This window comes from Alexandromys fortis, unplaced genomic scaffold (genome assembly GCF_014885135.2).
Source record: "Alexandromys fortis isolate MF-2015 unplaced genomic scaffold, M_Fortis_MF-2015_v1.1 scaffold_45, whole genome shotgun sequence".
NCBI classification, from domain to species: Eukaryota; Metazoa; Chordata; class Mammalia; order Rodentia; family Cricetidae; genus Alexandromys; species Alexandromys fortis.
In genome coordinates this window covers 3,421,248-3,445,026 of record NW_026067926.1, presented here as the reverse complement: position 1 = coordinate 3,445,026, position 23,779 = coordinate 3,421,248, and the positions used below count along the sequence as shown (strand labels likewise).

Sequence of the window (23,779 nt, the reverse complement as noted above, 5' to 3'; positions counted from 1 at the left end):
TTGCGTCTCTTTCCTTCCAATTCTTCATGCGCCTAATCTGTTCTTGGGACTAGCAACATTTAGAACAGGGCCCAGAGCTGTCCTCTGTCAGCTGTGGTCTGACTTGTATGATTCTGAGTAATATACACAAGTTTATTTTCTGAAACAGATGGCAAAGAGATGTGATTGAGTCTGAAATATCAGACTAATGAGCTTGCTAATCAGCTACTCTTTTGCTAGGGCAGCCCTCCGCCATGCATGCCTCCAGTTAGGGGAAGCTGCCTCTCTGGCTTTTTTTGTTTTATTTATTTTATTATTATTATTATTTTTTAAGACAGATTTCTCTGTGTAAAATTTGGAGCCTGTCCTGGAACTCGCTCTATAGACCAGGCTGGCCTTGAACAAACAGAGATCTGTCTGCCTTTGCCTCCCAAGTACTGGGATTAAAGTCATGTGCCATCACCACCAGCCTGCAGAGACAGGTTTAAAAAAAAAAAAAAACAGTGGAAACAGAGAGGAGCCACATGCTATACAGAGAGGAGGAGGAAGAAAACTATTTCCAGAAATAGGATAAGACCAGAATTCTTGGCATTAAGGATGACAGTTTGTCAGGATGTGGCATGGTCCATTCGGTCACTCTCATGTTAGACATTTTCTCCTTCCCTCCATTGGGCAAGTATTCCTGACGGTTCTGGTCTCCCATTTTTCTATTTTTCTAATACCTCCTACTTCTGAAGCAACACTGAAAAGTAGTTTCCTTTTCTTTCTTTCTTTCTTTCTTTCTTTCTTTCTTTCTTTCTTTCTTTCTTTCTTTCTTAAGATAGGGTCTTGCTAGGTGGTATAGGCTGGCCTGGAACTCATGCTTCTCCCACCTTACCCTCCTAAAGGACTATAGGCATGTGCTGTAATGCCCAGCTTCACGATCTTAGATTTCTATTAAAAGTTTTATTACAGTTTTGTGTGTGCACACATACCACATGTGGAGATTAGAAGACAGCTTTTGGAAGTCGGTTCTTCCCTCCTGCCATGTAGTTTCCAGAATGGAAAGGCTTGGCAACCGGGTAAGCCACAGAGCCATCTTGCCAGCCCACCTATAGATTCTTCAAGATCTGGCTAACAGCTGTTTCCACAGTAGAGACCCTACAAACAGACAGTCCTCAGAGCTAGAGACGGGTTTCTTCCCACTTTTACTTGAGCCAAAGCTAGCTGAGAAGTGTGAGATGCTTCCTGCTGTGAGACCTCTGCCACACAACTGCCAAAGCTGCTTTTCTTTCCTCTCACTCCCCTAGCCATGTCTATTTGACATAGTTGACCAGGGCCGTTTTTATTTTCAACCTTCTTGCTTTTTCTCCAACTTTCTTGTTCACCCCATCTTTCCACTAATTTTCAAACTTCTCATTTTTATGCCTTCTGCCCTTATCTAAATTCTTTGTTATTTTTCTGACCTTAAAACTTTTTTTAATTGCATGTATGTGGGCACACTTACTAAGTCGCTCATGTGAGGCAGTCAAAGGGCAAGTTAGTGGACTTGGTTTTCTACTTCCACAATGACTGGATTCTAGGAAGCCAACTCAGGTTATCAGGTGTATGCAGGAAAAGTCTTCACCTGCTGAACCATCTTTCAGCCCCTCTTTTTGTTTGGAAAGTTTTCAAATTTACAGAAAGTTGAAATATCCGAATCTGTTCAGCATCCTCATACCTTTTACTTGGTTAACCATTAGCTATGGTATTGTCCACATGTGCTTTCTAAGCAGACCACGTTACTGTGCTGATGAAAGACATGCAAATCGAGACACTTGCTTGTGATTACATAAACATATCTCCTAGGAATAAGTATGAATGCTACTATCTCATCTAAAATATATCAATAATATCTAATTTGTAGAATTTTTTCCTCTTAATACTCATGTACTTTTTTTTTTTTTCTTTTCCTTTTTTCTAAAACAGGGACTCACTCGAGCTCTGGCTGGCCTGGAACTTGGTATGTGGATCAGGCTGGCCTCGAACTCACTATGAAGCTGAGGGTAGCCTTACTCCTTCATTCTACTTCTACTTCTGTCTCCCAAGCGCTGAGACTATAGGTGTGTGCCACCATGCGCTGTCCTGCTTGGTTCTGGCTCTACTTGATGTTACAGGTTTCCATGGCTAGGGATCCTCTGGTCGGGTGTGTTTAGCAGGGGTTCTCCTTCTACCCCTCAGGGCCAGGGCCGTCTGTATAGCGGTCCCTGTGGCTGTGCTGTCACATCCACGTCTGAGACTTAGACTCCACTGGTCAACTACTGAGGGCTGATGAAGCGCTACTTACATTGTTCTATTAGTAGCTAACTCTGGGGTCAGGTATTGGGGTGAAAACCTGATAGATCCAAAGAGTTATGTAGTAACATTCAGCTAACTCTGCCCCTCCACGATTCCCAGAGCCAAAAGGTCCACAACTTCTGTTTCACTCCAGAATCTATGGCTACAACTTCGTGTTTCTCTCTGTATGTATCCTGGGTCTTCCAAAACCTCTGTGGGTAATTCTTGTCAGCTAGTTGCTAACTCTGCCCCCTGATTCATGGTTAAATTTTATTGGAAGAGTGTCAGTGTGAACAGATATCCCAAAACAAACAGACTGATAAAAGTTTTTGTTTTGTTTTGGAGACAGGATTTCTCTGTCTAACAGTCCTGGCTGTCCTGGAACTTGCTCTGTAGACCAGACTGGCCTTGAGTGCTGGGATTAAAGGCGCTTGCTGCCGCCACCACCACCCGGCCTGGTGTAGTTCTTGATAACAAACTCTGTTCACGTAAGTTAGGCAAACAACTTGGGCTCTTTTACTAAAAATGGAAACCCAGAGTGTCAGACCCAGCCCAATGCAAATACTCCAGTAAGGTTGTCAGGGGTGACTATGTAATGCCTGGTTCTGCTGTGATCTCTGTGGAGCTGGAACCTGTCCTCTAGCAACACCACAGGTTTTTTTTTTTTTTTTTTGTCCCCAGAGTTCTGGCAAGAGTACCAGTTGATGCATTATTCTGTTACTCTTGCCCTCCACAGACCAGACATTGTCCCTTCAGTTTCGAAGATGCCCCATTCATTGTGAGACTGACTGTTCAGCAGTTACTCTATAGAGATAACAGCACTCTGACAGGCCATCTCACAGGGCTTTGACCTCTTGCTATGTGACAAAGTACTGCCTGAATACACCTTTTCTAGGGCTCCAGCCTTCAAGGGAAGAATGACAGCCAGAGAGGAAGACCTGGGGGGGCTCTCTCATAGGACTTATTCTAATTACTGCATCCAGCTCCTGCAATGTGAGCACTCTCGGTTCCCTTATTTCAGCCATTAAAGGACTTAGGCCCAGCAACCAATCACATGCCCATCTGTAACCAACCAGATGATTCAGAACCCAGATTTGCCCAATGCTGAATTCTGCAACCATTCACCTCACTATTTAGGACTTAAGAAAAGTGGTTCTGCCTATTTTGCTTGATTGTCCCCTCCCTGATTTCACTGATGCATGTTGGGAATTGCTTGCTTAAACCTTTACCTTGGCATTTATTCATTGAACTTATTAATAAAAGTCTGAAATTTGCTCATTTGGCTTTATTATCACTTCTAAAACTCAAAGTCATATATACTGCACTAGATAAGGGAATTCCAAGTGATAGATGTATGTCTGCTTCCCTTTCTACTTACAATCCCAGCTGCTCTATTGCTGAAGGAGCAGAATTCATGCAGGCTTCAGCACATGAAGACCCATCCCAGGAACACAATCAGCTTTAACTCGCTTGCTAGAGTGAGGAGGCACCTTATAGGCCCTTAGCTGTGAGTCCTGGCTCCAGCATGGCATTTTTCTTACCCTTTTGCTCATCTTGTTTGCCTGTTTGTGTATCCCACGAGCCCGTCAAATTCACCATGTCCCAAATGGGAATTATGACACCCCTTAAAAATCTTGTACCCTGGGGCTGGAGAGATGGCTCAGAGGTTAAGAGCATTGCCTGCTCTACCAAAGGTCCTGAGTTCAGTTCCCAGCAACCACATGGTGGCTCACAACCATCTGTAATGGGGTCTGGTGCCCTCTTCTGGCCAGCAGGCATACACACAGAGTATTGTATACATAATAAATAAATATTAAAAAAAAAATCTTGTACCCTCATTTTATTCCTGGTTTCAATAGCAGCTCACCTGTGTGAACAATTGATACCAAGTTAGTCAGAGGCCTTATCCGTCCATTACTTTATCCCAGTCTCCGGTCTTTTTCCTTATGAGCTCTTGTGGTACCCATCAGGTTCATCCTCTTCAGTACACCCTAGGTGTCTGCCCTCAGAAAATCCCACAGTGGCTAATACATTCCTTAGTTAGACTACGAGGTCCTTTGGTGGACTCACCCTGGTCACTTTAACTGCAGGTGACCATGTAGTCCCTGTGCTGCAAGTTTCCTAAACCAGAGTCTGATGTCTCTCCTACTTTTAATACTATATTTTATTTTTGAGACTGGACTTCATGTAGCCCTGGTTTGAACTTAGGTAGCTGAGGTTCACACATGGGGCAGTCACTTGGATTTCCATTCATTACTGCCCCGGCTGTTGTATGCTGCCCTTCCTATGTGGTGCTACACGGCACCAGCTCCTTAGCCTGGGCTGGACTTCTGTCAGTGTTCACACCCTCTATGATACTTTCTTTTTTCCTTTTTTTTTTCCAAGACAAGGTTTCTCGTTTAACAGCCCTAGCTGTCCTGGAACTAGCTCTGTAGACCAGACTGGCCTTGAACTCACCAGGGAGATCTACCTGCTTCTACTTCCCAAATGCTGGGATTAAAGGTGTGCACCACCACCACCCAGCATGATACCTTCATTGTTAACTACTCCTCTCTCTGATGGCAACTATTCATACTTTAGTGCCTTTTATTTTTTTCATTGTATGATTTATAGAAGGGATCGTGCTGCCTCTTCACCTTGTTTTGAGAGGGAGAGCCATGCAGCCAAGGGTAATCTTGAACTCCTCTAATCCTCTCACCTCCTCCCAAGTGCTGGAATTACAGGCCTGTGTTTATTTTCACTTAACTTTTCCATATTCTACAGATTTGTTTCTAGTCAACCAACCCCACCCAGCGCTTGTTAACTTTTGAGACAGTTTGTTTCAGGCTAGTCTCAGAGTTCATGAGATCTTGCTGGACATCCGATTATAAGTCCTCAGTATGTTCCTTTTCAAATTTATATTGAAGCATTCTCCCAACTTTTGGTGATTTGACAGCTGAAAGAATATTAGTGTCACTAGCTTAGTCAACAGTTAGCATTTTAATTTTTTTTCCTGAATCATTTCAAGTCAGCTGCTGTCATGCTTCATTCCTAAATATTTTGTATTCCCAGGCAGTAGTTACTCTAGCTGTTGAACCTAAGAACTCTAACGCTAACACTGTCTTATCACATACATACAGTCCAGTTGTCCCCAAATGTTTCCTCCTAGCGCCTTCCAGCTCCATGTTTCCCAAAGTTACATCTCTCTGGTCTTTGACTTAGAGCAGTCATGCTGCGTTTTCCCATGACAGTTAGAAGCTCAGGGTGGACAGACTCACTCCTTCACCATCAGTTTGCTTACAGGATTTTAAGAACACCTGGAGGGGGATATGTCATTGGTACATCAGCACAGCTCATGTTATTGGAAATACTGTCACAGAAACTTTAAACATCTCCCGAGTCTCCTGGTGGGCTCATTGTTGGGACTGTGGGGGGTGGGCAGAGGGGACTGAAGTGGCTGAACTAGAGGTACTGGGAGACAGTGGCTGAAGACAGTGCTGGCTCCAGGGTCTTGTGCATTCTGGGCAAGTGTTCTACTCTACCATCCAGCTTCATCCCTAGCCACAAGGGCTCACGAGTCACCCAGGACACAAAAGACAGGAAATGACCCACACCATCTGGCCAGCTAGATGAGCAGCAAGCCTCATTATGTAAGGAGGAGGAAGACCCATATCATCAACCTTGGTCTTTGCCACAACACACGTCAACATACACACCAAACTTACACATTAACTGCATGGTTTCTGTCCTCTGATTTCTATGCAATTTGGAATGCTATGTGTGGTCAGGTTGCTGCCTACCTATCAAAACACAGAATCCTTACTGAAACCATTCTGATGAATTTTTAGAGCATCAAGGGATAGTTAAGCACAATGACCCTAAATCTGTGACCAGTGGACTTTAGCTACCTCCAGAGTGACGTGAACAGGCCAGGCATGTGGTGAGATATTAATGAGAAGTTGCCCTGGTGGCAGTACTGCTAAACTTTGTGATCTTTGGCAAAAGAATCTAGATGCAGTCTTTGGTCAGCTCTTCAGCTGTCCTGGGATTTAAAGTAGCCAGAACAACTTGGGGGACTAATAACAAAATATCCTAGTTCTGGTCAGAGCAGTCAGTCACTTGTAGCCTGAGTGGTTCACTGTTGGTTGTCAGTATGTAACAAGTTTCAAGATCTTCATGGAATAAAGGAATCTGTAGAAACTAGGCTCCTTAATGCTCCATGATGGCAGTTTTACATGGTACTTTCTTAAATGTTTACCCATTAAGTCTCACCAACAGATTGCCTAAACATGAACTGAATAAAGATGACACACATCATATATATATATATATATCCACACAACAAAGAGACCATGATTCGAAGGAGAGTTATAATTAGGAATATGTGCACTCATGCGTGTGTGTATATACACAATAACAGAATTTGATGGCGAGTAGGGAGGACTGTATGGTAAAGTTTGAAGGGAGGAAAAAGTAATGCTAAAAAATTAATTTAAAAGGAGGGTAGCCGAGGGTGTAGCATAGTGTTAGAACACTCGTCTAACATGTGAACCCCTGAACCTATCCCCAGCACTACAGTGGTTTCTATTACTAGAAAGTATGTGTGACCACCATGTCTAGAATAACTCTAAGGAGATAAAGAGACTGGGGAATTCAGAAAGAAGTGTGCCTTGAAGGTAGGCCCAAATGTAGAGTTGGCTGCTCCCCTTCCACTACCTCATCCCACCCAGAAATATCTCTGCTGGCTGAGGCTCACCTCAGTTTCTTGCCTTGCTGATATCACCTTCTACAAGCTCCTGCTTCTGCTCTCTCCTACAAACAATAAACTGCAGTAAAAAAGCAATTTTGGCATAACTCTCAAACAGGATGTAAGCTATGTGTACACATTACCTACATCAACCCCAAGAACTACAGTGCTGAGAATGAAAGGGTAGCTGCTGTGGAGGCATATATGTATTGTCCCAACACTCGGAAGACTGAGCTAGGACTGTCGGAGGCCAGCCTGGGCTCTAGAGAAAGCATGTCTCAAAAGGGGTGGGGGCAGAACAGAGAATGGCTACGTGACTGAAGAGCAGTGTTGAAAGCAGAGTTGATCCTCCCCCCAAACTTCAATTCTGGTATTTTGGAAAGAGGTTTTTTGGGAAGAACTAGCCCTGCATGCTGTCAGCCAGTCACATCTAATTCATTGGCACGGAGGGAAAAACAAGCGAAGCAAGTGTTCTTTCACCGTGAGCACACGTACATGTACTGAGGTGGGAAAGGGAAACTTACTTCAGGTGCATTGCTGGAACACAGTATCTTGCTATGATGTTACCCAGTTGGCTTTACTTCTTATACAATAGAGCTTTGGGCATATACCACCATGCCTGGATAGGTCATACAGTTTTCATTTTTATTTATTTATTTTTTTGTCAGCATACAAAATAATGGGTTTCATTGTGGCATTTTTACACAAAATACATTATTTTTTATTATTCACCCTACCTGCCCAGCACAGTACCCTAGGCTGTATTTTTGATATGCATGGTTATCGATGACAGATTTTTAAAAGCATTAAGCAAAATCAGTAAGATTAAAAATTAGGTGGAACAGGGTGGTTCAAATCTATAATCTTAGCACTTGGGAGGTTAGCTGTGCTAATGAGTTCAGGCGAGAACAAGATTGTCTCAAAAAAGAAAAAGGAAACTGAAGACTGAGAAAAATGTTAGTTTTATAATAGATTTATTTTTAAAGGGTAAAACACTCAGACAATTTAAATACAAGTCCAACAGAACCGCTGTCAGTCAGCCATGATGCAATCGGGCATTCTCGGAGTCCTCCGGATGAGGAAGAAGGCTCTGGCAATGACAAGATAAGTTGGGTTTCTTTTTAGTGTGTAGTCACCGACCCTTAAGTACCACCTTTAAGGTGCCCAGTGCACTGAAACTAAATATTCTAAGCATAAAACAGTAGAGCTGAAACAACAGCGACTATCAACTAAGGCTTACACCAGGCAATGATGCCCATCTATGACCCAGTTTGACCTTCACAAAGCCCTGATAGGGTCAGTCTTCACTGCCATTTTACATGGGACTAAATTCATAGTTCAGCAACTTGTCCAAGATCATCAGACTCACTGCATAAGGGGTATTACAGCCAATTTGGGTCTCTGTCTCTAAAGCCCACCCTCTTAGTTGGGAGCAACCCTAGGCCATCTCTGCTTCTTGGAGCAGGTAAGGCTGTGCTGGAAGGGTAACAGGAATGGAGGTTCATTTCTGGGTTGTGACATGCAGTATTTGTGTAAGACTGCTTTTAAGAAGGCTGAGCCAGGTGGTGGCAGCGCACGCCTTTAATCCTAGCACTCGGGAGGTAGAGACAGGTGGATCTCTGTGAGTTCATGGCCAGCCTGGCCTACAAGAGCTAGTTCCAGGACAGACGCCAAAGCTACAGAGAGACCCTGTCTTAAAAAACCAAAGAGGGCTGAATCCTCTCCAGGAATGATGCTCCCAAGCCTCTCTTAAAGATCACAGCAAGGGTTAGGGCTTGGATGGCAGATAACCATAAAGGGTCTGTGTTCTCTAACTAATGACAGTCTCTATCAATACTTCCAACTTCTGTGAGTCTTGTTTAATCCTATGAGAGAATGTGGTTTAATGTCAGATTATTTACCTGAAACTATTCATATACATCCTTCTTATCTGCAATGTAATCTACAATTTCTTGTGGACACATTAACTTCTCTGCATCTATATCAGGAATTTCAAATCCTAAAATGGAAAAAAATGGTAACAGTATGTGAATATGGAAAAAGCGAACCCTTCAGAACTAAAAGCATGATCCCCCCCCCCCCTTTAATTTTAGGTTAGAGTCTCAGTAATTCAGGCTGAGCTTGAAATTTCAAGTAGCTGTGATTACAAGTTTGTGCCACCAGACTTGGCTTACATTTGATCCTTTCTTAATACCTACAGCTGTGTTCAACATCTCCGGCAATCTTGAATCCGATTTCGTTTTTGAACTAGGTAAGTTTTAGAAAATAAGTATATCGTGTTGGGCTTAAGTTTTTTTTTTAGAAACAATAGAAAATTTCTCCTTTTAAATATACAAGTCAGTAGTTCATAGTGTGCTCACAAAGTTGTATAACCACTGCTATTACTTAATCCCCTAAGAATTAATCCAGTTGGGGGCTGGAGAGATGGCTCAGTGGTTAAGAGCACTGGCTGCTCTTCCAAAGATCCTGAGTTCAATTCCCGGCAACCACATGGTGGCTCACAACCATCTGTAATGGGATCTGGTGCCCTCTTCTTTCCTGCAGGCATACATTCAGATAGAATACTGAGAATACTGAATACATAATAAATAAACAAAAATCTTTAAAAAAAAAAAAAGAATCCAATTAATCAAAGTCCCCTAGAACAGTGGCTCTTAACCTGTGGGTCTCCTTTGGGGTCACAGTCACATATCAGATATTTACAGTATGATTCACAACAGTAGCAAAATTAGTTATAAAGTAGCAACAAAATAATTTTATGGTGGTGGTCACCACAACATGAGAAACTGTATTAAAGGCTCACATTAGGAAGGTTGAAAACCACTGCCCCAGAACATTATCACCCCTAAAAAACCAAACCAAAAAAAACCCTGTGTCATTAGTAGCCCACTCTCCATCATCCCAACATTTGGTGGCCTTAAATATACTCTGTCCCCATCTGTTTTCCTCTTGAAACTTCATGCCATGAAGCAAGTGTGCAGCATGTGATGAGCTGCTTTGTATTTTGTCCTCCGGGGTCATTCATGCTGCAGCGTGTACTTCTTTGTTCCTTGTTACAGTTGGGTTGTGATAATTTCAGTAGGGTTTACTTTGGCTCAGATACTGGATTGAGCACGTTATATGTGCTCTCTCAGCAGTCCCCATCTTGAGGATCCTATCCGGCACACTCACTTCACAGTGTGGGAAGATTCTGAGAGGTGACGTGGCTTGTCAGACTCACATATGTCTGAACTCAGTCCAGACCAAAAACCAAAAGGTTTATAAGTAGCAACAGCATAGCACTTGCTTATATCATCTATGAGGAGCGTTAACTATGGCCTGCCCTGTTAGGTGGCACACATATCCTTTGCTTCCTAAAAAGCTACCCAAAAAGGATCCAAGGGATTTTATAAAGTCTTGTTTGCACAGCAAACAGATCTTAATAAAAACAGTTTGGAGCAGGCATGGCAAACAATCACAGGAGACCCAGACCTCACCTGTGTGTCCTTAGCACCGCTTATTACTGCTGTTTAGCTGAAGGTCCCACGTTCCCAAGCCCTTTCGGACCAGCCAGCCCTTAATGCTAGTCTACATTCTGCCAGGCCTGCACTGTCCCTAACATTACTTCACCTGACAGTAAGAAGCCTGGCAAGTATTGCTGTTTTTGTATCTACTAATATCTGAATCTAGTCCAGACTCCAGCATTTACTTCAGTTTAAACTAAACCACCAAAGAGTCAACTGGGATACAGCCTGGGCTGCAGGGAGAGAGAGAGACCTTTTCTTAAAAACAACAAAATGAGGACTCCTAGCATACAGATCCAAAGCATATATTTGTTACCAAATTCGTCTTCCATGGCCATAATAATCTCCACTTGGTCCAAACTGTCTAAGCCCAGGTCCTTCATAAAATGAGAATTTACTGAGAGCTGCAAGAAAGAAATATCAAACAAAATTGAATCCATGAAAGTGTCTGCTTCCCAAGACAACAGAGTGGTACTTTATCATCATATTGAAGATTTGCAAAGAAACACAAGCCTTTAAATAACATGGTGTATTTAACATATGCTGCCATGGACACAGTATATTTTGTTAGCCTATTCAATTTGATTTTAAGGTGGTTAAGTTTAGAAAGAAATTTAAATAAAAGATTTCATGCTACATATTTTATTAGGATCTTTGATAACTATTCTAAAGGACACCTGAGAGAATTTGTTTTCTTGATATTTTACTAACTCAGGAGGCAGTCATTGAAAGATCTCTGAGTTTGAGGCCAGCCTGGTCTACATAGCAAGTTCCATTACAATCAGCGCTACACAGTGGGGAAAAAAAAAAAAACAACCAAGCTATTATAGGGCTGTAGCTCAGTATAGAACATTTGCCTAGTGTGCATGAGGCCCACGGTTCCATCCCCAGCAACACATGCACACTCAACAACTAAAAATCCTAAGATTTATTATAAATTGTAGATGCCTGGCAGATGACAGAATACTGTATTCACTTGCTTATAATTTGGCTTTTAAGATCACCAGGAAATATTCTTCAAAATCCATGTTAAGGGCCTAAGATGGTTCAGCAATTAAAAGAATTCCCTATACAATCCTGAGGCCCAGAGTTCGGATCCCAGTACCCATCTAACAAGCTGTGTGTCTAGTATATGCCTGCCACAGCTCGAGTGGGCAGACACACTGGATTTGGTGGTTTCCAGCCTAGCTGAGAAAGTGGAAGCACCAGGTTCAGAGATACCTTGCCTCAAAATAGATGAGAGAACCTGATGACCTCTTCTGTCCTCAGTTCACACATAGGCAGGTAAACGCACATACACATAAATCTTTTTTATTTTTTATTTTTAATATTTATTTATTTATTATGCATACAATATTCGGTCTGTGTGTATGTCTGCAGGCCAGAAGAGAGCACCAGACCTCATTACAGATGGTTGTGAGCCACCATGTGGTTGCCGGGAATTGAACTCAGGACCTTTGGAAGAACAGGCAATGCTCTTAACCACTGAGCCATCTTTCCAGCCCTACAAATCTTTTTTAAAAAATCTTTTTAAAAACTACGTTAAACTACACAACAGATTCAGTTACTAAAGAAAAAAAAAACTGTTTCAAACCACCATAAAAAAAATTCTAAGAGTTAAATTAAAAAACAAAGAAGCAAACCTCATGTGGAAGTACCTCTATATTCCCAGCATTCAGGAGGAGGGAAAATGTGACTTTTGGGCCAGCCTGGGCTACATAGCAAGACCCTGTTTTTTAAAACAAAAAAGCAAATGGCTGCCAGGCAGTGGTGACGCACGCCTTTAATCCCAGCACTCAGGAGGCATAGGCATGCGGATCTCTGTGAGTGTGAGGCCAGCCTGGTCTACAAGAGCTAGTTCCAGGCCAGGCTCCAAAGCTACAGAGAAACCCTGTCTCAAGAAAATAAAAGACTCAAGAGGCAGAAAGAATGCAGTTCTGGTATATGGGCCACCTGTGGTTTTTTGCAGGCTTTCCTTGTACTGAGAATTGTGATTAGGCCCTGTCATGGGGTAAATATGTTTCTCCCTGAACTACACTCCCAGACCATGTGTGTTTTCAGAAGAGTGGTTTGAATGAGAAGTCCCCATAAGTCTTAGGCATGTGAATATTTGGTTCCTAGTTGGTGACTATTTGGAAAGCATTAGGAGGTATAGCCTTGTTGGAGGAGTTGTGTCCCAGAGGCAGGCTTTAAGGCATTGAAAGCCTCCTCCATCCCAGGTGTACTCTCTACTTCCTGTTTGTGGTTCAAGATGTAAACTCTCAGATACTTCTCCAGTGCCATGCTTACCTGCCTACTGCATTTTCTCTGCCATGATGAAACTATAACCTAAATAAATCCTTCCTTCTGTAAGTTGCCTTGGTCATATTTTATCACAGCAATAGAAAAGTAACTAAGACAAATATTTATGCTACATAATGTGCCTGTGCTACCTGAAATAACGATTATTTCTCTCTGGAAAGATAAACCAGAAGCTATATCTATACAGGGACAATGCCAATCTCCTAGTAGAAGAACTGGTTGGCTGGAAGCTGGGCAGAGCTTTTTTATTTTACTATTTATGTGCATTGGTATATCTGCCTGTAAGAATGTCTGTATGAAGGTGTTGGATACCCTGGAACTGGAGTTACAGACAGTTATGAGCAGCCATATGGGTGCTGGGAATTGAGCCCGGGTCCTATGGAAGAGCAGCTACTGTTATTAATTGCTGAGCCATCTCTCCAGCCCTCCTGGAAGGACTTTTAATTGAATGTTTGTTTGGACCCTTTGAATTTTATACTATGTGATTGAATATGCTAAAGGAAAAAAATATGGGCTGGCGAGATGGCTCAGCAGGTGAAGATGCTTGCTACCGATCCTGATGACCTCTGAGCTCAATCTCTGGTAGGGCATGGTGGAAGGAAAGAACTAACTGCTGCAAATTGTCCTGTGACTTCCTCAAAGGGGGCATGGCATGCATATACAAGGTGCATAAGTACATACACAAACACACAAAAACAAAGCAAAAGGGAAATTAGTAAATTTTGAAAGGAAATCTAAACCAGTTACCTTTTCTGGGTCAATCTTGTCATAGAGTTTCAAGACATACAGCACTCGGTCCTTAATTCCCTCTAACGTCAAAGGGGGTGCGTCACTGTACTGGCGGCACAAGTTTGTGACCCTTCCAGGCACCTAGAACAAAGACGGGAAGGAGTGTCACTCAGTCCCAAGTGTCTTTACGTAGTGCACATGTCCTCAGGTATCTTTTTAAAAACTTAAACCTAAATTTTTTACTTGGGAGCAGGATGCCATGGCACCTGATTGGAGGTCAGAGAACAAGCTGTGGGGGTCAATTCTCTCCTTCTTCTGGGTCCTAGGGATTGAGCTGAGGTCACCAAGTTTGGTGGCAGGTGTCTTTACCTGCTGAGCCACCTCAATATGCATGCTAGGCACTTTCACAAAGCTTCTGGCCTCTACAAATCCCTACCATCTCATTCTCCAATGTGGCCATTGCTATATACTGAGTCATAGATGTGGGTCAACTCAGCAGCTCTAGCATCAAAATGGGTGTCACTTGTCCTCAAAATCAGGACTCGTTCCTCTGACTTTGGACACCATCTTGTTCAGTAAGATTGTCACTAACATAAAAGGGCCAGTGCTCCTAACCTCTGAGTCATCTCTCTAGCCCCTTTTTTTTTTAACAAATCTTTTTTTTTTATTTTTTTAAATTTATTTATTATGTATACAACATTCTGTCTGTATGCCTGTTGGCCAGAAGAGGGCACTAGACCTCATTACAGGTGGTTGTGAGCCACCATGTGGTTGCTGGAAATTGAACTCAGGACCTTTGGAAGAGCAGGCAATGCTCTTAACCTCTGAGCCATCTCTCCAGCCCTCTAGCCCTTTTTTTTAAGTTCTTAATTTGTTGCTAAGGCTTTTCCACAGAAAATGATTTTGTAGCTAGGCTTTTAATCCCAGATACTTGGCAAGTGAGGCAGGAGGATCAAGATCAAGGCCAATCTAGGCAATTTAGTGAGAACCTGTTTCAAAATAAAGAGGGGGCAGGGATGTAATATAGCTTAATAGCAGAGCAATTTGCTTAGTGTGTGAAATCCTGGGTTCAATCTTGAATACTGAACGGGGAGGAAGAAAGACAGCAATATGGATCAGAGGCTAAAGGCACTAGCCACCAAGCTTGATAATCTAAGTTCAATCCTTAGAATCTACATGGTGGGAAGAGAAAACATGGGCCCTCAAGTTATCCCCTGACCTTCTCATGCACATTCACACTAACTAAACAAATGTATGAGGGAGAACTGGGTTTGCTTGCTGGCACTCAGGTCCCTGAGTAAGTCTATGAAAAAATACCCATGAAAAATGACCTAAGAGCTGCTGTGGTGTCAAATGTTTGTAACCCTAACACTTGAGAGGTTGAGGTTGATATCCAGAGCCCAGGCTTGCCTGGACTATAGAGCAAGAACCTACTTCAAAATAAAACTGAGCCAGTATATACCGCTTTATCAAGATAGACTTAATTTGCAGCAAACTAAAGACATTAACTGAAGAGATATTCTAGAGGATCTCTGAAGACTATGGCAAAGCACCTTTTTTTTTCACGCCTAAATCCATTGTTGCCTTTGTACTGTGTGTCAGAGCCCTTTGATTAGGGACATACCATTAGATCTACTCATCACAGTGACTTGAAGAGGTCACAAAATGAAGCAGAAAGGAATAAAGAGGGAGAAGAAATATGATAATAATGAGAATGACCTTCTGAAGTAGGAGGACCTATCAAGTCCTGTGTGCATATCAAGAAGGTATAGAAGAGTTTAGAAACTAGTAAGGGACTGGGGTTGTAGTTCATTGGTTGAGGGCTTGCCTAGTATGAGTTAGGCCTCGTGTTCAGTGTTCCGCCTGGAAGGGAAAAAAATCCGAGCAGATTTTAGAAAGACATGGTGGTTCGGGCTTGCAATCCTCGTACTTGGGAGGCTGAGGAAGAGCAACACACCCTCACCAACACAGTTCCAAGGCCAGCCTTAAATCTCAAAGACAAAAAACAAAAAGTATCAAGGACTGGTATGAAGTGGAGATGGAGAACTGTGCCCAGCATGTCACCATGCCATGGGAAAAGTGACTGGGAAGATTGTCTGCACGTATGCAGTTACTCATGTGGTCACTAGGTGTCAGCAGCTCACCAGGCATCACTGGCAAGTTCTTGCAGGGCCAGGTAAGTACCAAGAGATTGAACTAAGAGTTCTGTCTTGAGGCTACATGTCAGTCTAAAATAGATGGTCGCAGTGAGCTCAGTACAAGGCAGTAAGATGTAGTGAGCTGAGAGGTGAGCCTCAGAAACCAGATCAGATTAGGAAACAGACTGCTGCTGTTAATTAGCATCAGGGTATAGCTCTTACTAGCTGTTTGTCCCCATCCAGTTATATAACCTGTATATGCCTCAGTTTCTTTAACTGTTAAATATGGATAAACAGCAGCACCTCATTCATAAGACTGTGGCAAGGTAAGATGATACGAAAGCACTGGACACTGCTTGGCATCTATCTAGCAATGCTACAGCAGCCTGGCAGTGTGGCCCTCAGCTGTGGTGTAGCCTAAAATACATATCCCATTTATTCCTAAGTCATTTTAAAAATTTGTTATTTACTTATTTTGGTACTGGAATGGGGCCCGTTTCATCTATGTCAGGCAGGGGCTCCACCATTATACCGCCAGCCTTGGTTTTGAAATGGGGCTTAATTAAGTTACTCTGGGTAGCTTTGAACTTACTTTTACCCAGACAGGCCTTAAACATGTTATTTTATTGCTGCCTACAAAGGAGCTGAGATTACAGGCCAGGACTGATTTGCCTCACTAAATCAGACCATGGGGTACTACTCTAAGCACTTTACACACCTTTTACAAAGAAACTGAGGCAGGATGGTTAAATACCCTGCCCCAGGGCCCCTGCATGCTCTCTTGGAGGGTCTAAATTGCTTCCTTCTGCCAGATGTCTACTGTTCGGAAAGCACCTCCCCCACAGTCAACAGTTGTCTTGGGGGTGTTCTTCCCCCAGACTCAGACATGTGACATAAATGATCTCCAAGCACCAAGGGTGGCTCTATCTGCAGTGACGCTAAGTTAGCCTGATACTGAAGAGTTTCTATTAGAATCCATCTTGTTCCCCTCTGCCCTTGTTTGTTTATGGAAATAGCTTTAAAGGCCATCTCTGTCACTTGCCCACTTCAAACCTCAGGACTGAGACACCTCAAATGCAGCTGTCTGAAACAAACCCGCGCCTCTACAAATCTCTTCCTTACTTTACTCCCTCTCCATCTTCTGTCTAGCCAGAAACTTCCAAGCCAACTGGGTGATTCAGTGAAAAGGTTTCTTATTGCTTCAACAAATCTTGCTTACTGTTTGCTTCCTCTGATTTGTGCAGAGAACATTCATATTCCAATAACAAACCTTAAAATACCCTGTAAACAACTGTCTCTCTTCATGTATCAATGAGCTAACTCAAAACCATTCTGTAAGCATAAAGCAGTTCCCCTACTGTCAGTATAAACCCAGCAGAGAAAGCACTGCCTGTAAACATGTTTACTGCTTGTTGTAAACATGATCTCAGGGCCACATATGCAAAGCCCAGGAAAACAAATCAGTCTTCTTTTATAACCCCGAGGACCTGTGTGCACACCTATGACTGCGAAGCAATGCTGGAAGAACAGGGATACTAATTGAAATTAGTCTCTAGACCCAAACACAGGCAACTTTACTGCCCTTCTAACACCTTATACGACAAGCTTTTGGTACACTGTCAGCGAATCTCAACACTGGATGTAGATTCTTTTTTTAAAATTATTTATTTATTATGTATACAATATTCTGTCTGTGTGTATGCCTGCAGGACAGAAGAGGGCACCAGACCTCATTACAGATGGCTGTGAGCCACCATGTGGTTGCTGGGAATTGAACTCAGGACCTTTGGAAGAGCAGGCAATGCTCTTAACCGCTGAGCCATCTCTCCAACCCCCTGGATGTAGATTCTTATTCCTGTAGGATGCAGGTGTAACCGAAACCACGACCATAGGAAGCTCATGAGTCTGAAAAGGGTTTTCCACCTTGGCCCAGTCTATCCTACAGTAAGCAGTTCCTAATCTGGGATGCACATGGGGAACGTGAAGCCATGCCAGGGCCTGATCCCATTGGAATTAGTCAGAAGGGGTGCGGGAAGAGAGCTAAATCTATTGTTGGGCATCTAGGGTTGGAAGTGACGCCCAAGTTTCAGCCTCACACTTGTTTCCTATCTCTACTTCCAGAGGGCTCACAGACAAGGTGTCACAAGGGAAAAATTACGACAGAACTCTAGGAAGGCAATACTCTGTGCAGGCGAGTGGTTTCCCCTTGTGCACGCTGTCTTTAACCTTCCCTAGGAAGTGACCACAGTATACCATCACCACAACAACGGGGACTGCAGGAGGTGCTCTACTCGACCTCTCTCAACTGAACTTCACTGCCACTCTGCAAGGATGAGATCTGGTGCCCAATTCTGTTCGGTCGAGACTTGGTCAAAGTGCTGTGCTCTAATCATAAGACACTCGCCCTCGCGACAAGGGTCAACCAAAACTCGTCGGGCAGCAGGGCTAGCAGTGTACCCCGAATTATCCCTGCAGCCCCTGTGCAGCCGGCCCGGGCCCCTCCCACAACCCGGACGGCCCGGGCCCTGACCCCTGAGCAGCCCCGGCAAAGTCACCGCGAGTCACCTGCGTGAGGGCCAGGGCGGACTGCAGAGTCCCAGACCTCCTCCGGGTTCCCTCGGGGCAGACAGTGATGCTGAGTGGCCGGGCCAAGGCCAATGTGGGAAGCCGGGGCAGCGGCGCGAAGGCCGCGGGCAGGCGGCGGACACAGACGGAAAGGACACGAGCCGCCATAGCTGCGCCAACCCAGAATGCACTGCGTCGCGGTCTCCCGCCCAAGCCGCTGTAGGCTCCGAACGCTGGCGACGCGTAGAGCGGCGCTTAAGGGCTCCGCGGGCGCTGGCGACCTCTGGCGGCTCCCGGAGGCGCTGCGCCCACCTCCGTTTGAAGGACGAGAGCTACCTTGGTGCCAAATGCACAAATGCCATCTGCTCTTAAACAGTTACTGACAAAAAAGGAACTTATTTATTTTCTCAGAGTTCTGAAATATATTGTTTTAAGAATGTCCGCCGGGGGCTGGAGAGATGGCTCAGTGGTTAAGAGCATTGCCTGCTCTTCCAAAGGTTCTGAGTTCAATTCCCAGCAACCACATGGTGGCTCACAACCATCTGTAATGAGGTCTGGTGCCCTCTTCTGGCCTGCAGACATACACACAGAATATTGTATACATAATAAATAAATAAATATTAAAAAAAAAAGAATGTCCGCCGGTGATTTTGGAATTGTGGCAAACGTCTTTAAAAAAATTAGCACTCTGGAGGCAGGAGGGTCTCTGTGAATTCGAGGCCAGCCTGGTCTACACCGCAAGTTCCAAGCCAGTCAGAGCTACATATTAAGACCCTGTCTCAAAAAATAAAGTATGCCACGATTCTCACGATTCTTCCATAGCATTAAGATTTTTTTGTTTGAATGAAAACTCAGGACAAAATATGAGTGTGAAACAGAATGGATTTAAGACTAGTAGCCAGCTGTGGCTGCTACAACTATGAGGCAGATGATGGTAATCTACATAGCAAGGCACCGTCTCTAACTAAATAAACAACCCAAAACACACATACACAACCCCCAAAAGCCCATGTGCTTGCTTATGTAATCTGAAGACTGATGAATGTGGAAGTGTAACAATACATATTTTAAATTTTGGTAATGTACAACTCCGGGTTAAGTCTGCAGTACAGCAGAAGGTACGACTGGACAATCTGTAAGCAATATAACCAACAAAACGAACAAGTGGCAACTTTAGCGTCCACACACCAGTTCCACTAAGTAAGGCAAACACCCAAGGGGCAAACTCCTAAATTTATGCACTTTCAGTGTCCTTTATTTTCAGCAAGGCTTTCTGGTGTAAGCTGAGCATGCCTGGAGGCATTTCTGTTCATCCCCCCCCCCTTTAATCTCATAAACACATACCCCCTGACCTAAAAATGTACCTACTATCTTCTTAAATTAATTAAGCTGAGCATGCTCAGAAGTGTTTGTAGGGATGAGAGTATGATTAAGAATGGGCCAGCCACACTCCAGCACCTCCCCATTTAGGAGCTGCGGGATCCTGACCCAGGGCAACAGGAGGATATCCAAGTCTCTGAGGGCCCAGTATTGACGTTGTAGCTGAAGCCAGAGGCCTTGAAGCAGCCTAATGATTCATGGCAATGAACATTCTTAAGTAAAGCTGTTTGGAGGAGAGTATACTAAATGACACACCACAATTTCCAATGTCACAACGACATATGACTATATGATGGACATGCGGGAGGGATGGAGGAGCAGAATGGTACATGCATCAGAATGCTGCAGTTGGTAGAGGAGCAGGGCCGGCAAGATGTTTTTGTTTTGTCTTTTCTAATTTTATTTATTTGTTTTATTTACTTCTGGAGGGAGGCTATACAAGAGTGGAAGGTGAATATGGAAAGACTGGGAAGTGGGGGGTTAGGGTACATGATGTAAAATACCCAAAGATTCAATTAAAAAAATGTTATAAAAAAACAAAAATGTGGGCCAACCCGTGTGGATATATAGAGCTCACTGAATAAAATTCCCCAATGTTGGGTCCAGGGGAGTCGCGCAAAGATGAGAACACCACCAAGTCTAATAAACCAGAAGCAAACTTTATTCCAGAAACCAGATCCTAGGAAAACCAGAAGCAAACTTAAAAATAAAAAATAAAAATAAAACACCGCGGGGGCACAGAAGCTTATCAGCTAGCTGAGACCACAGCCAGAGATGGTATTTGTTAGGCTATGGTCCCGACTAGTTTTTGAACCCACCTTTTATAGTAAGGCACCAAGCACTAGGTCTGGGCAAAGGAATTTTTACAACCTTGCCCTGACCCTTGGGTTAGTCAGCAGAGACCCTAGAGAGGGGAGAGAGTTTTAGTATCAATGGGTAACTAGGCAGCCATCATGAAATATGTTTCAGAGGCGATTACAGCGAAAATCATTAATTGTAAGAAAACAGATGTCTTTAGCAATAGTCAGAAAAGAGACTGCTAGTAATACTAGAAGGTTAATAAATTAGGATTAACTGGTTCTTAGGCTGAGAACTTAGAAGACAGTGGAAAGCTTTTCACACTATCTCAAGGTAAAACTCAGATACAGACTGCCTTACTTTACAACCTCCATTATCAGAGCTCATTAATTAAACCATTGTTTGTATTTGTCCACTGTCTTCTGTACCTCCAGGCAGTGTATACTGGAGTCCCATGCCTCTCCTTAAAGGTGCCAGTTTTCCATAACAGAGACAGTGCCTAACCCAGAGGTCAGTATCTCTGTCTCCTAAAGCTTACCTCAGTTCACATCTGTCGTTTATCAGGGATGGCCAGGACACTACTCTCAGTTTGCAGGGAGAAGCTCTGGCCTTGTAAACATCAAGTTGTGAAATGACCTAAGCTTCCCAAGCATCTGAGAAAACAGCTCACTGTCAATGAGTGATCCTTGATCTGCTGAGAAAGCTGCTGATAGTCTGTTCTCGTTCTCCTAGACTTATAAATTTATATTTATTTCTACATTCTTATTTTTGGAATCTACATTTTTATTTTCTTATTCTTGGACTCTTCACCCAGTACCTTTAATAAGTATCTATCTGCCTTTGCTCTCCTGACTGCTGCACTATTTTACGTCTTGGCTTGTACTTATTTTAACTGTGTAGATAAGAACTGAATAGTTATTTTATATTTTTGTTGTGAGCCATCTCTCCAGCCCTGAATAATTATTTTAAAAGTAGTTATGGGACCAGGTGGGATGAGAAAGCTCCGTTAAATCTGCAAAAAAACGAGGCAAGGCTATACATACCTATAATCCTAGCATGCTGAAGGTGGAGGCAGGAGATGGGGAGTCTGAGGTCATCCTTGGCTACATAGCTAGTTTGAGGCTAGCCTGTGACATATGAGACACTTTCTCAAAAAGGGTAACGGAGATGGGCAAGGTGTGGTGGCACTTGCTACCCACAACCTTGGAAATTGAGGCAGGAAGATACTGAATCTAGAAGTACTTGGGCTATACAGCAAGACCATCTGGTCTCAACCAACCAACCAAACAAAAGAGGCTATAGAGATGGCTCATCAGTCAAGAGCACTAGGTACTATTCCAGGATCCAGGTTCAATCCCCAGCATCCTCACAACTGTTCACATCTCCATTTCTAGGTGATCTGATGCACTTTCTGGCCTCTGAGGGTACCAGGTGCACAAATAGTACAGATATACATGTAGGCAAAACACCCATACACATCAAAAAGAACTTTTTTTAAAAAAAAAAAAGAATGTGGGAGAACCTCTCCAAATCCCTTAAAACCATAGGCTCAAATCCAAGAAGACACTGTCCTGACTGAAGCAGCAGAACCATTTCTCTAGAACTGCTTCCTGTGTGGTAAGAACAGCTTACCCTTGAAAGACATGCTCTCCTGATGAGGGCTAACTTATACTGCACAGTCTCCCTTATTTCTGAGAAGGTAAGTAAGGATCTGCAAGTAGGGAAAGTGAGTGACACAAGCCAGGCATGCAGGCATACATTTACCTGTCATCCCAGCATTTGGCAACAGAAACGGGAGAATCTGAGTTCAAGGCCAGGCTTGGCACAAAACCTTCTCAAAATACTTAAAAAACCAAAATGACAGAAGAGGTGAGGGCCTTTTCAGTAGTACCCCATTGGAGTGAATAAGCACTCTGGTGCTTCCCCTTGTACACACCCCAGCAACACATCAGGTATCCTTCTTCCTTGCAACCCATTTGCTCCACTGTTACCCCCTTCTTTTCAATCCACTTTTTTTTTTTTTTCTTTTTCGAGACAGGGTTTCTCTGTGGTTTTGGAGCCTGTCCTGGAACTAGCTCTTGTAGACCAGGCTGGTCTCGAACTCACAGAGATCCGCCTGCCTCTGCCTCCCGAGTGCTGGGATTAAAGGCGTGCGCCACTACCGCCCGTCCAGTCTTCTTTGTGTGCTAGGCAAGCACTCTGACACTGAGATGTCCTCATCCATTTCTCTACCTTTAATAATTTGTCTGGTTCTTTCCCATGAGTCCATATACATGCTTGTTTCTAACTTAAAGCCAGAGGACCCTTCCAATGACCTTTGTATACTTCTGGTACTACCATTCCTCCTTGTCATGGTCAAGCGTAAGAAACGACCTATATTTAGTTCTTCACTTTCTAACTCACTCTTGACAACTAGATTCTTTTCCCCCACCCTCCTTTCTTTAAGACCCGGTCTTTTGTAGCTCAAGTTGGCACTTGGGAAGATGAACAGAGTAATAGCTGTAAATTTGAGACAAGCCTGGACTAACATAGTGAGTCCCAGTGCAGCGTGAGACTTTATCTCAAATGAAATATGTAAATAAATCTCCTTTATCCACCATTTAAATACCAGTCTTAGGGTGCTGCCTTTAATCCACCCTTTGCTTTAAACATTCAAGATTTTAGAACCAATGTGCTCCAGAGATGTTAATTCCCACCTGAATCTGACTCTGATTAACAGTTCAATATCCAATTACCTAGTAAATGTTCTTTTTGGGTGAATTCTAAGTATTCAAACAAATCTTCCAACTACTGATACCATCACTCATCAAGCCCAGGCTTTAGGACGCCTTCATTTCTTCCCTACTCAGGCACAGTCCTGCTCACTTCCTTGTTTTCCAGTGGCTCTGCCAAGGGTCAGACCCCTCTGCCCTCTGTCTGCCTCTGTTCTGTCTGACCTTCACGAGCCTTTACTCACTTTGGAGAACAGAGTATGACCTGATTTTACAACTCAGCCTCTCCTTTTCAACTGCACAATAAAGTTCGGACAAGACTGATTCTCAGGGGCTGGAGAGATGGCTAAGTGGTTAAGAGCACGGCCTGCTTGTCTAAAGGTCCTGAGTTCAATTCCCAGCAACCACGTGGTGGTTCAAACCATCTTTAATGAGATTTGGTGCCTTCTTCTGGCCTGTAGGCATGCACGTAGACAGAATACTGTATACAAAATAAATAAATCTTAAAAAAAAAAAAAAGACTGATTCTCTATGACATAGTTTGTCTTTGTAAATCTGAGCTGTCTGTGCTTTCTGCCTAGAATCCTTCACTTTGGCTTCACTTATTCATCCTGTGGGAATCACCTGTCAGCCTCCACAGAGCTTTCCAGGTTG

At 43.4% G+C, this 23,779-nt stretch overlaps 1 protein-coding gene across 1 annotated transcript; it reads right to left on the bottom strand.

Moving 5' to 3' along the window:
* Positions 1–7,957: 7,957 nt before the first annotated feature.
* On the bottom strand, positions 7,958–18,443 carry Ndufab1 (NADH:ubiquinone oxidoreductase subunit AB1). The gene is made up of 5 exons (XM_050143355.1): positions 18,237–18,443; positions 13,552–13,674; positions 10,820–10,907; positions 8,902–8,999; positions 7,958–8,090 (listed from the first exon to the last, which is right to left on the bottom strand). The coding sequence occupies exons 1-4, from the start codon at positions 18,402–18,404 to the stop codon at positions 8,908–8,910; spliced, it is 471 nt and encodes a 156-aa protein (XP_049999312.1). The 5' UTR covers positions 18,405–18,443; the 3' UTR covers positions 7,958–8,090; positions 8,902–8,907.
* Between the last annotated feature and the right edge of the window lie 5,336 nt (positions 18,444–23,779).

Excerpts from the sequence above, each read along its gene's own strand:
- Ndufab1 (XM_050143355.1), bottom strand. The coding sequence starts at position 18,404 with ATGGCGGCTCGTGTCCTTTCCGTCTGTGTCCGCCGCCTGCCCGCGGCC. Across the intron at positions 13,675-18,236 it reads CCGCCCTGGCCCTCACGCAG|GTGCCTGGAAGGGTCACAAA; the intron begins GTGACTCGCGGT and ends TCTTTGTTCTAG. Across the intron at positions 10,908-13,551 it reads ACAAGATTGACCCAGAAAAG|CTCTCAGTAAATTCTCATTT; the intron begins GTAACTGGTTTA and ends TCTTTCTTGCAG.